The sequence below is a fragment of the Pipistrellus hanaki genome (assembly GCF_964339955.1).
Source record: "Pipistrellus hanaki genome assembly, chromosome: 18".
Taxonomy (NCBI): domain Eukaryota; kingdom Metazoa; phylum Chordata; class Mammalia; order Chiroptera; family Vespertilionidae; genus Pipistrellus; species Pipistrellus hanaki.
The window spans coordinates 25,205,700-25,221,486 of NC_140520.1; the positions used below are offsets into that span (position 1 = coordinate 25,205,700).

General features: G+C 51.0%; 1 protein-coding gene across 2 annotated transcripts in view; it reads left to right on the top strand.

Annotated features, from left to right (window-relative positions):
• The window catches only part of PTPN14 (protein tyrosine phosphatase non-receptor type 14), a 142,903-nt gene that overhangs the window by 88,834 nt on the left and 38,282 nt on the right, over positions 1-15,787 (top strand). For both annotated transcript variants that reach the window (XM_084865526.1, XM_084865527.1), the window contains 4 exons: positions 5,674-5,771; positions 9,346-9,413; positions 12,842-12,912; positions 14,623-14,710. In XM_084865526.1, coding sequence (XP_084721652.1) covers positions 5,674-5,771; positions 9,346-9,413; positions 12,842-12,912; positions 14,623-14,710 — 325 coding nt within the window. The remainder of the gene's footprint in view (positions 1-5,673; positions 5,772-9,345; positions 9,414-12,841; positions 12,913-14,622; positions 14,711-15,787) is intronic.

Here is a 15,787-nt window from a genome sequence, read left to right on the forward strand (position 1 = left end):
GTTCGATCCCTGGTCAGGTTACGTATAAGAACTAACCACTGAATGTATGAATGAGTGGAACACCAAATTTATATTTCTGTCTCTGTTTGTGCTCTCTTATTCTTTCTCTCTCTCTCACTCCCCCTTTCTTTTTCTCTCTCTCTAAAATCAATCAATCAATAAAAATAGTCTTACCCCTTTTTTACCTTTTATTTCTAAAATATATTTTTATTGATTTCAGAGAGGAAGGGAGAGGGGGAGAGAGAGAGAAACATCAATGATGAGAATCATTGATTGGGCTGCCTTTTGCACACCCCTCATTGGGGATTGAGCCCACAACCCGGGCATGTGCCCTGACCAGCAAGCGCACCACCTCCTGGTTCACAGGTGGATGTTCAACCACTGAACCACGCTGGCTGGCATCCCCTGCTTCTAATGGGAGCCTCCAATCAGAGACCCCGATCTCTAGATTTTGCTTTGTCCTCTGTGTGTCTTACAAGTTCCCAACACATAGTTAGAATACAAAGCCCAGTCTTTTCCCTTCCCCTGCCTCTGAGAGGGCAGAGTGAAGTGATCCAGGGCCATTGCCTTGAGAAGAAACAGATCCGAAAAATCCAGGGGCCAGCCTATGAAACATGTCCTGTACAGGGTTTTTATAGAACGACTTCTCGTGCTAGTGTTTGCCTCAAAGACTGTGGCTCAGATGATCTGATGGGGGAGGGAGGGCACTTTGGTTATTACAGTCCTTCCTTAGAAGCAGTGGATCATAAAAATCACCAGGTAGTGATGTTTTCATATACACAAACACACACACACACACACACACACACACATATACATACATATATATATATATATATATATATATATATATATATATATATTTTTTTTTTTTAAAGTTGATTTTTATAGATAGAGAAGACAGAGAGATAGAAACACTGGGGAATTGAACTGGCGACCTCTTGGTTCCCTGGGTGGATGGATGCTCAACCACTGAGCCCACACCGGCCGGGCAGTGGTGGTGGCGATGTTTCCATGTTTACTTTTGGACTTCAGTGACACCGATGACTTGCCTGCGAAGATTGGGATTCAGATGCCACTTCTCATCGCCTGGGCGGCTGCCCTGCCGAGAAAGAGCTCCGTGCTCTGGCCTGTCTGGCCCGGCCTTTGAGGCTGTGTTACCCTGGGCAAGTCATTCTCCCCCAGCACCGTTCCCTTCTCTAAAAGCAAAAGGGCTGGGCTTTTTGAAATCCTCCCCTTAGTAAGCGAGCGAGGCCGGCTCAGGCTGCGGCCATAGACGCCGCCCAGACCTCCGTTGTTTCCAGAGACAAAGGCTTGTTCCTCGCCTCGCTCTGTGCGTGCTGTGCCCATGGCCTCCTTTCCTCGGGGCTCGAGCTCGCCGAGCTGAAGTCCCCATCTGGACGCGGCAGGTCTCCGGGCGGTCAGGGGGACATGGAGATGGAAACCCCGCAGAAGGCTGGGCGCGGGAGTGGCACGTGTCACTCCCACCCCAGTTTCCTGGACCCCAAAGCTCGTCAGAGTGAACGAGGTAGGCAGGGGTGACCCTCTCAGAGGGAAGGCCCACGGAACAGAACTCATCACTGCCCACCCTCCCGTCCCTGCTGTCCTGTGGTTGGTGCTCAGGGTGTTGGGTCCTTGGGAGGAAGCAGGACCAGAATCAGATCGGAAGGCTTTCCTCTTTTCCTGCCTGTTCCCTGTTTGAGGCACTTCCACTGGACTGGACTTGGAAGGGATATTGCGCTCGTGGGAGGGGTGCGTTCCCTGTTATTGGGGTTCTGTGCTCTCACAGCCCATGCCTTCCAGAGCACCACATGCAGCTTCTCAGCCCGAGGAGTATTGACAGACCTGCAGGTACGCTGTGGTGGTGTAAGTGCTTAGCTAAATCCCTCACGTGCGGATTGAAAGGAGAGACCTTGGATCCCAGCAGGACACCGGCAACCATGGAGGGCGGTGCTGGGGAGCGGGGTCTGGAAGTCTTTCCATACCACCGTCCCCTGGACGGAATGCTCTGGTGATTTCGCCTGAAGTTTAAAAATGGCCTTTTCAAAATCGCAGGGGGAGGGAGGAACACGGAAAAAGACACTTAAGTTCTTGATTGTCTAGAACAGCGTTTTTCAACCTGATGTTGCCTGGTGTGCCGTAGGTGCAGACAAGACAAGAATTTTATAATTTTTCACTATTTTGTTTACTTAATATTTCATAATAAAGTAATTATAAAATACTTTCTTTGTGTTTATTTGATTCCTATTCAAGAGAATTACTTTATATATAGTCAATATAGGCACAGAGTTAAATTTTTTAACATTTTCTAATGGTGGTGTGCCTCGTGATTTTTTTCATGAAACAAGTGTGCCTTTGCCCAAAAAAGGTTGAAAAACACTGGTCTAGAAACGGTCCGGGTCGATGAGACTCCAGCTGTCATGTCAGCACCGATCGATGTCAGGAAAACTTTTCTGTCTCACCCACAGAAGCCTGCCTTTCCCCCAGAAACCAATCTCCTCTTCAGAGTCAGAAAAAACCAACAAACAAGAAACTGTGAAAGTGGAAAGGCTGCCTTTATTCAGCAGGCATCACGGTTTTCCCCGATTCTTAGAAGGAGGGCAGAGTCCTAGCCTTCAGCCCCACATTGGACCTCAGCAGTCAGGTGACTTCCAGGCCTCCGAACATGAACAAGTTTTCCTTGCGAACTTGAGTTGTAAAGAGGGTCCCTCTGGAAAGTTGGCAAACCCTGACTTTCCTGGCATGGGGATCCGGTTTTTCTCTTTTCCCCTCCACCCAGAGCTGTGACAGGGTGGAGTGTACTTCCGTGAAATTGCATGTTTCCAAAATAGGATCCGCTCTGAACATTTTACTGCTGTGAGAATGGAATTGCTGATCAAAAAAACGAGCAAAAGCCAAGCACGCTAGAAATAGAACCTCAGCTCCTAGTCTCTACTTTCATCTTCATCTAGGATGGAATTAATATACTTTATCAGAGTGCCTTTTGAGCGGAAATGTGGCCAGTGGCTTCCATGGTGGTCCGAATTCCGTCCTCACTTCTGCAATTGCATGTAGGGATATTCCCAAGTTCGTGAGGTCATCGCACTGTTGTGAATGCTGCTCGGCTTCACTCTTTAGTCTGTAGTCTAGGCCGGGGGTCCCCAAACGGTGGTCTGTGAGGTCCGAAAGACTGGCGACTGTTGGTCGAGGCAGCTTCCAGGAAAGGGTGCTAGACTCTGGAGCTCCCTCCAACCTGCAGGACCAGGAGCGGTCCTGGTGTTCCCTGCTGGTGGGAAGGCGGTGTTCACTGCTGCTGGGATGGGATGGTTGTGTTATGGAACTTGCTTGAGCATCACAGAAGCGATAGTTGAAGAAGGAATTTGGGATCAGCAGGGTGAGAACACTAGATGTATTGTTTGCTGGATCCTATGGATTCATTAGTTGATGGTCTATTCCCAGCGGCATCAGCCGATCATTTTCTTCCCCGAGGTGAAGCGTAAAAAGGCTATAGCGATGGCAGTAATGCCGGGATAGGACCTTTGAAAGTGTTGTACTTGTTGGTTCTTAAAAATGGCACCCTTCATAGTGCTCTAGAGGGAGAAAGGCGAGGGCCTTGGTCAGGAGGTGATGAGCGGTCCTGTCTTGGACCTCTCCAGGAGGTGCCCTGGCTTCTAGTCCACCGTGGACACACAGGAAGTGCTCAGTAAGTCTGGGATATTCATGAATGGATTTAGATGTGGACTGGAAGTAAAAGTGTCCTTCTGAGGGTGGATCCCGTGAAAGGATTATGATATTTATTTTTATTTTTATTTAAAATATATTTTATTGATTTTTTACAGAGAGGAAAGGAAAGGGATAGAGAGGTAGAAACATCAATGAGAGAGAAACATCGATCAGCTGCCTCCTGCACACCCCTTCTGGGGATGTGCCCGAAACCAAGGTACATGCCCTTGACAGGAATTGAACCTGGGACTTTTCAGTCCGCAGGCCGACGTTCTATCCACTGAGCCAGACTGGTTTCAGCGAATTATGAATATTTTAGCTGAAAGATAGGATGGAAATAGGAAAAATAGGTTGTTTCCTATTAAGTCTTTTTAAAAAAGATTTTTAAAATTAATTTTTAGAAGGGGAGTAAAGGAGAGAGAGAAATATCGATATGAGGCATGATATTAGCCACCTCTACTGGGGATCTAGCTGCAACTCAGGCATATGCCCTGACTAGGAATGGAACCGGCAACTCAGTGCACAGGACCACACCCAACAACCGAGCCCCACTGGCCAGGGCTATGCATTAATTTTGACTAAAAAGGATTTTTAAAGGTGGCTGATTTGAGCGTTTTTCCCCACCAGAGACTGGCATGGTTATCTTTATCCTGTCCTGTAGACCCAGGAGGAACGAAGCAATAGAGATCACACTGCAGTGGGCAGGCAGCCTGGTATTCCCTCCAATAGGCATTCAGGCACTGTGTAAGGATACCCCTGTCCAGCGGGGCAATGAGCTCTTGATGCTGACTGCTGCTCTCCAGAGGCATCGGGCTTTGGGTCACTCCAGACTTACCTGGACCGACACGCCAACATTAGCAAAAAGAGAGAGGATGGTTACCAGGAGCAAAAAGGTTGTTAGCATGCCCTAGCTGGTTTGGCTCAGTGGATAGAGCATAGGCCTGCAGACTGAAGGGGTCTCAGGTTCGATTCCAGTCAAGGGCACATACCCAGGTTGCAGGCTCAGTCCCCAGTGGGGGGCATGCAGTCAATCCATCATTCTCTCTCATCATTGATGTTTCTGTCTCTCTCTTCCCTCTCACTTCCTCTCTGAAATCAATAAAAAAAAGAAATATTTTTTTAAAATGTTAGCGTTTGTCAGGAAGTAATGCTAGAGGGGACTGACTGTTGTGGGTGTGACCGTGTCCTAAGAGTACGGCCAAAGGAAGTGGGGTCCTGGGAGAAAAAAGGTTTGTGGTGAGGCGTTTTCTAAGTGTCGGGGTAATTCTGAGAGTGCAGTTTTACTGGTGAGGAAACCATGCACAGTGTTCGCTGCTGAGAACAGTGGTCTGGCCTGAGCTCTGAGGTTGCGCACGGACACATCCTGTCCTCCTGCAGCTGGCTGGTTTGGGGATGTCCTTGGGGTGGGAAGGCTCCGTGTTGCATTCGATTCGATTTTTATGAGACACACACATGCCGGGCGAGCCTGGCTCCCAGGCCTTTTACCCCGTGCCCTCGCAGAATTCCAAATATTCGGCCCGCTTGTGATCCACCCTTCCCAAACTTCCGAGTTCAAACAAACCGTGCGTTCCCAGAACCTTTGCAGGAAGCACGCTGCTGAGCGCGCCCCGGCAGCTGTGTTGTCGCGGGCGCCCGGGTGTGGGGGCGCAGATTCCACTCCTGGTCTCTGTGACGGGGCGCTGGGGCGCTGGCCCTGAGGGCCCAGGAGGGGACGGTTTGATGATGAGAAGGCTCCCCGCCTCTGAATGAACGGGGTGCGGCACCCGCCACATCAAACAAAGATACACAGGCCGGGTCACTTCCCATCTTTCAGAGCGCTGACCTCTGTGAGCATCACCTGCGTATCCTGCTGTGGACACAGGGTTTTATATCTAGAGACACCCACGTTAACGGGAATATATCCCAAGTGTGTGTGTGTGTGTGTGTGTGTGTTATTTTAAGGCTGTTTGTTCCTCTGTTCCCACGCACCAGGTATCAGTATTACCTGCAAGTCAAAAAGGACGTGCTGGAGGGGCGGCTGCGGTGCACGCTGGAGCAGGTGATTCGGCTGGCCGGCCTAGCCGTGCAAGGTAAGGGACGGGGCTGACCCCCCCACCATGGGACATCCCGCCCTCTGTCTGATGATGATGTCGTTGGCCTCTGGGAGGGAAAAGGGACACTGGCTTCCAGATCCCTTAGGGATGCTCCCTTTTCATTCCGAGATAGCGTCCGTTCAAGATGCAGAGGAAGCGATTTTTTGTGGCGGGATGGTGCTGGCTCTCTCAGGGCTGTTTGCAAATGGCTTCTGCTTGTATAATCTCAGGTGTTTTTTGTTTGTTTGTTTGTTTGTTTTAATGAAAGAATAGCAGCTCTCCTCCCGTTAATTAAAGCTGCATTTCAGGGTTTGTGGGACCTTTTCTCAGAACCATGCCACTGCCCAGTGTTGTGGTTCAGGGCGATGGCTATGTACATCTGTTTCCAGTGTGAGACCTTTAAACAGCATGGCATACCATCTTCCTCTGCAGTTAAAGAGAGAGATTGGAAATGCTTAGTTGTGACGTGACACTGCAAGCGTGGATCAGACTTCATTTATCTCTCGACCTTCCCCTTTAGATTTATCAGAGAGCTATTTTTTACCATCTCTGAGTCGTTACATGTATGTTTACATATACTTATATAACAGATGTTACATAATTTTTTTACATGTATTTCTACTCATTGTTGAGTAATAGCTTATCTTGAGTCATATTAAAAACAAGATAAAGCCCTAGCCGATTTGGCTCAGTGGATAGAGCATCGGCCTGCAGACTGAAAGGTCCCAGGTTCGATTCCGGCCAAAGGCATGCCACCTCGGTTGCAGACTCTTCCTGGCCTGGGCCCTGGTTGGGGTATGTGCAGGAGGCAACCAGTTGATGTATTTCTCTTACATCAATCAATATTTCTGTCTCTCCCTCTGTCTTCCACTCTCTCTAAAAAAATCAATGGAAAAATATCCTCAGGTGAGGATTAAAAATACCCTCAGGTGAGGATTAACAAGGTAAAAATACATTTTTTGAGAGAAACGTGTTTTCCTTTCAGTCACTTGGTTTAAATTCAGTGACCATTCCAGTGTCAGCCTGCCCATCCTTGCTGTGCGGGCTGTCATTCTAGAAGCTGTGAACTGGCCTTCCCATCCCAAACGCTGAGCTGCAGGTGAATCGTTTGGGTCCGAAGTGTCCGCAGAGGCAGCCTTCCCTTGAGCCCTGTCCTTCGGGTGGTAGCAGGTTAGTGGTGCCTGTTGGCTGCACAGTGGTTACCCTGTGGATGGAAGGACAGAGAACATCCTGTGTTCCATCTGTCCACTCAGAGACCGGGAAAGGAAGGAACAGTGGCCAGAACAGTGAACCAGAACAATCTGTGGTTATAACAGAGAATCATGAAATCATGGAAAAAGACAGGGAGAAGAGAGAGCAGGCCCTGTATGTGCCTTGTCTTCACATTCCTTTTAAAAAGCTTTCCTTTCTGTTCATTTTCTCCCCTCTTGCTCTGTTATGTTGTTGTTAATCCTCACCTGAGCATATTTTTCCACTGTTTTTTGTTGTTGTTGTTGTTTTTTTTTTTTTTAAGAGAGAGAGAGTGGAAGGGATGGGGAGAGACGAAAGAGAGAGAAACTTTGATGTGAGAGAGACACATTGATTGGTTGCCTCCCACACAGGCCCCCACCAGGCCTAGGGATCAAGCCTGCAAGGAACTGAACCCAGGACCCTTCACTTCATGGGCCAATGCTCTGTCCATGGAGCCAAACCAGCTAGGGCCCCTCCGCTCACTCTTCAGTCACTGTGCTCAGTGCGGGCTGCCTGGGTTTGTGAAGACCCTGGTGATAGCTCTTGGGCTGAAGGAAGTCGGTGGACCTTCTCTTTGGCTCCTCTTCGTTCTGATGAAAGCTGCTCTGGCTGTGATGTTTGTAGGTCACTTCCCTGAGAGCCTTGCTGGGCAGTTAGAAAGACACCTCGGTAGAGATATATATGTCAGCATGAGATATGATAGCTGATGGCCAAACATACACACAGGCAGAGCACGAGGTCTTGCTCTGCCTGGAGTCCTCCCCTAGTTGTAATCAGTTACGTGTCTGGGCAGTGCTTCTCCTCTGTGTCCTCCTTTCCTCCTTTGACGCCTTCTAGCCTGCCCCACCCAGGCCTTCTCCACACCATTGTCTGCCCATGGCTTATGCACATATGCTTGCAAGTTCTTTGGTTGAGATCTGCCCACCCACCCACCCCTTCCGGGCAGTGCCTCTCGCTGGCCTTCCGTGTGGATCCTGGTGTTCTCTTTCTCTTGTTACCTTGAAGTAACCTGACTACTTCTACCTGATGTTAAATCTTTTACATGAATTTACATTTCATGCTGCTTTCATTCTTTGGAGAGTAAGTGGAATTAGAAGCAAGAGATTTATAGATGCATTTTATTTTAACCTTAGAATAATAGGATCTTATTTTTTATTTAAAAAATCTTTATTGTTGGAAGTATTACATAGCCCCCTCTTTTCCCCTCATGGACCCCTTCTAGCTACCCCTGCCCCCTCGCCCCAGGCCTTCACCACACCATTGTCTGTGCCCATGGCTTATGCACATATGCTTGCAAGTTCTTTGGTTGAGCTCTGCCCACCCACCCACCCCTTCCGGGCAGTGCCTCTTGCTGGCCTTCCGTGTGGATCCTGGCGATCTCTGTCTCTTGTTACCTTACAGTGACCTTGCTCCACTTCTACCTGATGCTAAATCTTTTTTTTTTTTTTTAAATATATTTTATTGATTTTTAACAGAGAGAAAGGGAGAGAGCTAGAGAGCTAGAAACGTCGATGAGAGAGAAACATCGACCAGCTGCCTCTTGCACACCCCCTACCAGGGATGTGCCCGCAACCAAGGTACATGCCCTTGACCAGAATCGAACCTGGGACCTTTCAGTCCACAGACCGACGCTCTACCACTGAGCCAAACCAGCTTCGGCCTGATGCTAAATCTTTTACATGAAAGGAAATCTCATGCTGCTTTCATTTTTTTTTTTTTTTTTTTTTTTAATAAGCAAGGGGTTTATAGATTTGTGATACAGGCTCACTGTGTTCCTTTTGCATGGGCTCAGACAGAGCATCGTGAGATGAAAACAGAACAAAACAGGATTTTTGGCATCTTGAGCCCTCGAAGACGTTCAGTAGGAGGTGTCAGATTGTGCACGGGTGCTTGCCAAGGGTGCTTTACAGCGGGAATTTCCAGCTGCAGATGGACGAGGAGCTGGAGATGGGCTTGGCTCTTCGGTTGCCTGAACGAACCCTGAGCGAGAAAGTCCCCTTGGCACGCATTCTGACGGGCCGTGTTGATGCATATTTAACTAGGAGATAAATATAGGTTTGGGTGTAAGTTTTAAAAATAGCTTAAGAATCACTTTCAGATTCTCCCATTCTTTCTAGAAAGTCGCATAGCAGTGCTCACACGCTGGCATTCTCAGTATTGCTAGGTAAACGTAGCAACAGTATCAATCAAGCACATCTCGGCACTGTTTTTGTGTTTTTCTGTAATAGTGCAGAAATAGGATGATGGGGGAAGAAAAAAATGTGGTGATACGTGTACCCTGTTTTATTCCACCTTAATGTCTTATGAAAAGTGAAATGATTCCCCCTTCTCTTCTTTTCAGCTGATTTTGGAGACTATAACCAGTTTGATTCTCAAGATTTCCTCAGAGAATATGTGCTATTTCCTATGGTAAGTGTAATACCCTTTTTCGCAATTAATTTTCTACCTTCTCTGGGTGTTTAATTCGTTCCTTTGGGAATCTCGTGCTATTGATACACACACACACACACACACACACACACACACACACACATTTCCCGGGGAGGAGAGTCCATGAATGTATGAAGCATGGACAAGGTTTATAAAATGATGAACAAGGAAAGATGCCTCTTCTCACCTCCTCAAGGCACTTATCTGCCCTCTCTCCCCGCCCCCCTGGGCGATGAAGTTATACAGGAAACAGGGCCTGTGCTCAGGCAGACCACGGAGTGGTTGAGTCAATCTGGAGTTTGCCAAACCCAAAGCCAAGGCCAAGTGTATTAAAGTACATCAGGGCTTTGTGTGGGGAGACAGGGCTGCATCTTAAGGCACGGGCAGGATTGCAGAGAGGAGGGGAGCAAGGAATGACCTAGGCAGAGACAAGGAGCAGCGGCAGGTGGACAAGAGTCCGCTGGCCAGTCAGACTGTCACTCAGGGGTGCAGGAGGGGACCTGGAGGTGGCAGGTGAGATCCACGCGTCTGAGGAATGAGATCCCCGCGTGGGCTCCATCCAGGGCCTGCAGAGCCCGCATTTGAGAGCTGCTGGTGTAGCCAGTGAGACGGTTCGTGGGAGCAGGTTGGATGAGAACCTGGCGTGTTCCTGGCAAGAGATAGGAAGTAGGTGTGAGCTGGGAAGATAAAACCAAGAAAGGAAAGCAAGAGAGAGAGGTTTTAGAAGTAAAACGGGTAGAACTCGGCTTCTCACCGGTGGTGGCCTCTGGGAGAGAGTCAGGTGTCTGGTGACAAAGGTTTTGGGAGAAGTTAGGCTACAGTTACTGCCCATCGTCAGGGCATGAGATGGGTTTAAATCACTGGAAGGAAGACGTAGGTAGATGAGGTGAGGGCACCACGAGAGACACAGGGCTGAAGAGGTGGCCCGGAGGAGGAGAAGCTGTCGGAGGAGAAGCTGACGTCCAGCCCAGGGAATGTGGAAACCAGGGGAGTGACGGCTGAGAGGGGTCCCTAAGGCCGGGGTGACATTCCCAGGATGTGCTGTGATGGGATGTGATGGGCCAGGCCGGTTCTCCCAGGAAGGGTCGGCCGGAGCACGAGCGGAGATGTGAAAGGGGGTTTGCCTGAGCCCTGAGCCCTTGGGAGAGGAGGCCTGGGGGGAGGGGGTCAGGCCGGGTCCCAGGGAAGAGGCCTGAATGCCAGGCCCAGGTGCTGACCTAATTGAGCAGGCCACGGGGAGCCCCGGCAGGCTGTAAACGTCCCGCTTGGTTCCACCAGAGCTTTCAAAGGGAAGCACGCATTCCTCTGGCGGGGGAGGGCCGATGGGATGAATGGCCGCGTTTGATCTGGGAGAGCAACCCGAATTTGTCAAACGGCATTTCTGCGGCGGAGAAAAGAACAAAGTTAAGTACACAAGGGCGCTCCACAGGTGTGCGGCTGTGCGCGGGCTTGCATGCCGCCGTTTGTCACCGGTGCGGGCCCACCCCTCGGGGAGGCCCGGGGCCGGGCGGAGGCCCTGGAGGGAGCACAATAGCAGAGGGTACCTGTGGATGGGTCCCCCTTTCAGAGGAGGAAGCGGAGGCTCAATGGAGCCCCTTTTGATCTTCACTTAACCGTTCTTTATTTTATGCCGTTGCCTCATTGCCTTTTCTCTCGGCGTTTCAAAACTGGGATGGGGTTGCTACTGCCACTCAAGGCCCAGAGGCACGCCCAGAGCCGGGCCTGAGCCATGTGGTGTCTTTGTGACTCCACAGCCTCAAACTGAAAACGGGGAGCCTTGTTTTCCCACCCGTAGCCTGGAGTCCGTTCAACGGACGGCGAAACAGGAAACAGTACATGCACCAGCAAAAGCATGAAAAATAAGAACCGCTAGGCATCCCCTTCATCCTCTCTGAGGTTCCTCACGAGCGTCTGCAGAACTAAAAGAATTTCCAGGAGGTGGCCGTGCTGCCATTCTTCAGCTCCCAAAACGCTGAGTGGCCACACCTTCATAATTTGAGAGAGTTTTGAGGGGTACCTTTTTGGGGTTAGTGTTTCATCGATGCAGAGTTATTAATTTGGAGGTGATCTCTCTATAAGAGGTATATTAGAATCCAGGAGGCTTCCTGCCTAAACATCATCCACAAACCCCCATCCCCACCCCCAGTGTTTGCAGGAGCCCCGGAGGGCCTCATCAGGACACACAGCCCAGGACCCCTTCTGACACCCCTCTGGAGCCCAGAGGAGAGGGGTGCATGTCTGCCCTCCTCGGTGCTGGGAAGGGTGGAGGCAGCTGGCCCCGTAGCTTGAGCCTCCCCAGGCCCCACAAGCTGGAGAATCACTGTCTGTCGGTGTCTCAGGACCCGATTGCCCTGGTCTCCCTGTCTGGGGCTTACTCCTCCAGACTTCCTCTCTCCATCGCAGACAAGGCGTCGCTGGTAAATGTTTAACAAGCCCTGTAAATGCTCCCTCCGGCGCTGGGGGGAGCCGGGAAGAGATGTGAGTAACCGGCTCTGACCCCAGGGGAGCTGGCTCACCACCCGTCCTGGGGCCTGCGTTTCAGTAGGTCGGGGACACCAGCTGGCTGGCTGCTCAGCTGGTGTCTTCCGGAGTTCTCCTGCGGCATGTTAGCCACCCAGGCCTGTTTGGCTCCCCAGGCAAGGCTCCATCGAGGAGCTCGGGCTGAGCAGGTGGCTCTGACTTGGTTTGCTGGTGGTGGTGGACAGAAAGGCCAGGCACAGTCCCTTCCTAGCTCAGCTTTTGACGGGATGATGGCCTGGACACTCACTCATCTGCCTTATCCCTGATGGTTAAAAACATGTAAATTCTTAGAAAGCATCCTGCATAATAAAATCCTAATCTGCAAATTGACTGAACAGTGGAATGCCCGGTCTCTGTGACGTGCACTGACCACCAGGGGGCAGATGCTCAATGCAGGAGCTGCCCCCTGGTGGCCAATGCGCTCCCATTGGGCTTGCTGCTCCTTAGCGCTGCCTCGGAGGTGGGAGAGGCTCCCGCCGCCACCGCTGGGCAGCACTAAAAGCCCCTCAAGGGATGTCCACTGAGAGGTCCCAAACTAAGAGAGGTCACAGGCCAGGCTGAGAGGACCCCTCCCCCCCATCCCCAGTGCATGAATGTCATGCACCGGGCCTCTAGTTTTTAATAAAAATAAGTTTGAGAGGGAAGAAGAACGTTCATGAAAAAAAGAGCTATTCCTAGACCCTACAGAGTGTACCTGGCAACCCTAAATGTGTCTTAAAATAGTCTAAATTATAATGGAGAGCCACGCTAGAAAAGTAATCAGTCCTGGAAACTAAGCTTTGAGTTGGAAGGTGCGAAGGGGAGACGGAGGAAGGGAGGCGGATGAGGACGCTGGAGGTGCTGGGAGCAGAGTGGTCAATGACCGTGGCTGCCGTCTGTTTTCCTAGGATTTGGCCCTGGAGGAGGCTGTTCTGGAGGAGCTGACACAGAAGGTGGCCCAGGAGCACAAAGGCCGCAGGTAAGGCAGGAGGGCTGCCCCCGGGCCCAGTGCCAGCCGCTGTCCTGACCCCGGCAGGAAGCTCTGAGTCCCTGCCCCACCCCTGGCTGGAGTCACACCGTTTTATGCCTTCCAGCCTGAGTCAGCGCTGCTCTCAGAGGCGTGTGTAGACTGGGCTGCTTGTCCTCCCTCCCTTTCTCTCTCCTTCTCCTTCTCTCTTTCCCCCTCCTCCCTCCCCTTTGTTTTCTTATCTCTTTCTCCCTTTAAAAAAAATATATATTTTTATTGATTTCAGAAAGTAAGGGCGAGGGAGAGAGATACAGAAACATCAGTGGTGAGCGGGAATCATTGATCGGCTGCCTCCTGCACGCTCCTGCTGGGGCCAGGCATGCGCTCTGACCGGGAATAGAACCCGTGAATTCCTGGTTCACAGGTTGATGCTGAGCCACTGAGCCACGCTGGGCTCCTACCTCCCCCTCTCCCCCAGTTTTCTTCCATACCAGCAAGCCTGCACAGATGTGGAGCTGGTGGTCTGGAGGCTTCCTCTCTGGAGCCTTCCTAAGAGCCTGTTGCCCGGCCTGGGAAGCCCGGTGCTTGCCTGTTCTCAGAGGGAGAGGCACTATCCCAAGGGGAGAGGGGGCCACTTGTACAGTAAGGAAGTCCTGAGCGCTCGGGGCCAGGGCTCTTGGGAGCACATTGGGAGCAATGGGAAAGCATGTCCTTCCCTCCCACCTCCGAGGACCCCGGCAGGTCCTAGGGTCTCCTCTTGGCCGCTTGGCTCCCAAAATGCCATCCTCATAAACTATTGTGAGTTTTTTCCCCAGGTGGGAGAAAAGCTTGTTTTGAAGCAAGCAGCATTGTTCTTAGGGATGTCTGTACTACTAATGACTTAGGCTAGTTGTTCTCAACCTTCCTAATGCCGCGACCCCTTAATACAGTTCCTCATGTTGTGATGACCCCCAACCATAAAGTTATTTTCGTTGCTTCTTCATGACTTTAATTTTGCTACTGTTATGAATCGTAATGTGAATATCTGTGTTTTCTGATGGTCTTAGGCTCTACAGCAGGGGGTCTTTAAACTACGGCCCGTGGGCCACATGCGGCCCGCAGAGGAGTCTGATCCGGCCCGCCAGGTTTTTTGGGCACTGAGCACAGCCGAGGTGTTACAGTAGGAATTAGTAGTTCATATAGTCCGGCCCTCCAGCTCTCTGAGGGACCGTGATCTGGCCCCCACTTTAAAAAGTTTGAGGACCCCTGCTCTACAGCAGTGATTCTCACACCTGTGGGTCGCAACCCCTAGATTGAGAACTGCTAGCAGGGTCGCCTGAGACCATCGGAAAACACAGATATTTTTACATGGCGATTCATAACAGTAGCAAAATGACGGTTATGAAATAATTTTATGGTTGGGGTCACCACAACATGAGGAACTGTATGAAAGGGTCGAGGCCTTAGGAAGGTTGAGAACCGCCGACTTAGGCTTTCTAGAGGTGGCGGCTCATCATTGAATGCTTCGCCTTCCTCTTAGGATTCCCTGGTGCACACAGCCTCCTGGGGCATCTGTTAATGCATTACCGAGGGCACCTGCCCTCACGGTGGGGCCGGTGGTGATTGCTCTGCCCAGCGCTGCAGCTGAGCCCCAGCTCTGGAATGGGCCCCGGGGAGGGCAGGACCTTCCGCCTTCTGGGTTCGCCCTTAACCGTGTCCTCCTCCCGTGCCTTTTGCCTCCAGTGGGATCCTGCCCGCCGAAGCGGAGCTTCTGTACATCAACGAAGTGGAGCGCTTGGATGGATTCGGGCAGGAAATCTTCCCCGTGAAGGTAGCGTCCGCTGGCCCGGCCTTGCGTCAGTCAGCCTTCCGAGAGGGCCACAGACATTTGGGATCGGGTGTTGATAGGAGCAGGCAGACGGCCTGGTTTTCTCTCTGCCACGTGGCAGTACTTGGCAAGTCCGGCTTACTTGACTAAAGCAAAGATTTTTATTTTTATTTTTGTAACTGAGAGATTTTGATTGGATGGGCTTCAGGAGAAGAATGTCTCATTTATAGGGTATGAGTGAGTACCAAACACTAGCCCATCCTGCACAGCGAAGGGCGCAAGGCCCAGGTTCAGTCTCGCCCCGGGACAGGGAGCAGAGGTGGCATGGGCTTTAATAAAGACCGGCCCCCTCAGTCTCTTCCCCATCCGTATGCGCTCTCCTCCTCTTAAAGCTGACACACCTGGTTTCTGGTGTCCTTGATGCACCCATGCTTTCTCTCTCCTGTCCGAGAGAGCCCCCATTGTGGGCGTCCAGCCCCCCTGGTGTTCTCTGGAAACGATGCACAGGAAACTGTTACAGTATGTCACCTCCTTTGCAAAAAAATAAAAAATTAAAATGCACCTCCTGAGTGGGTGTGGTTGTCGGGGGCAGGGGGCAGGGCATGGTGCATGGGCGTTTATCCAGCCGAGCCCATGAGCCAAACGCATTTTCCTCTCTCTGCCGACCAACTTTGCAAAAGATGGAGGTTGTTTTTTTTTTTTAACCAGAAACCTAAAGCCACTGGCACATTTCAGCAGTTTGGGCGTCGCCTGCCATTTCGGCATAAACATTCCGCTCCGGGCTGGCTCCGCTGGCTGTGTCCTAAGTGCTCCGTGCGGGGCTTGTGGAGAGGCTAATGGCTCTTTTTTGGGTTTGTTTAACTTTCTTGTGCTTCTCTCCTGGCCGCCTTCATAAGGCTGGAACCCATTTTCCTCGCCATAATGCCTCAGACGCCATCTGCCTCCCACTTACATCTCAGCAGCCCGTACAGAGTCATGATGTCTGGGGTCCCGGAAATAGAGTTCCCCGTTCTCCACTCCTAGAAAGCTGACTTCCAGTCTCTCCCTGCAGGGCGGGGGTTTGGCTGTGGTGGTCATTTG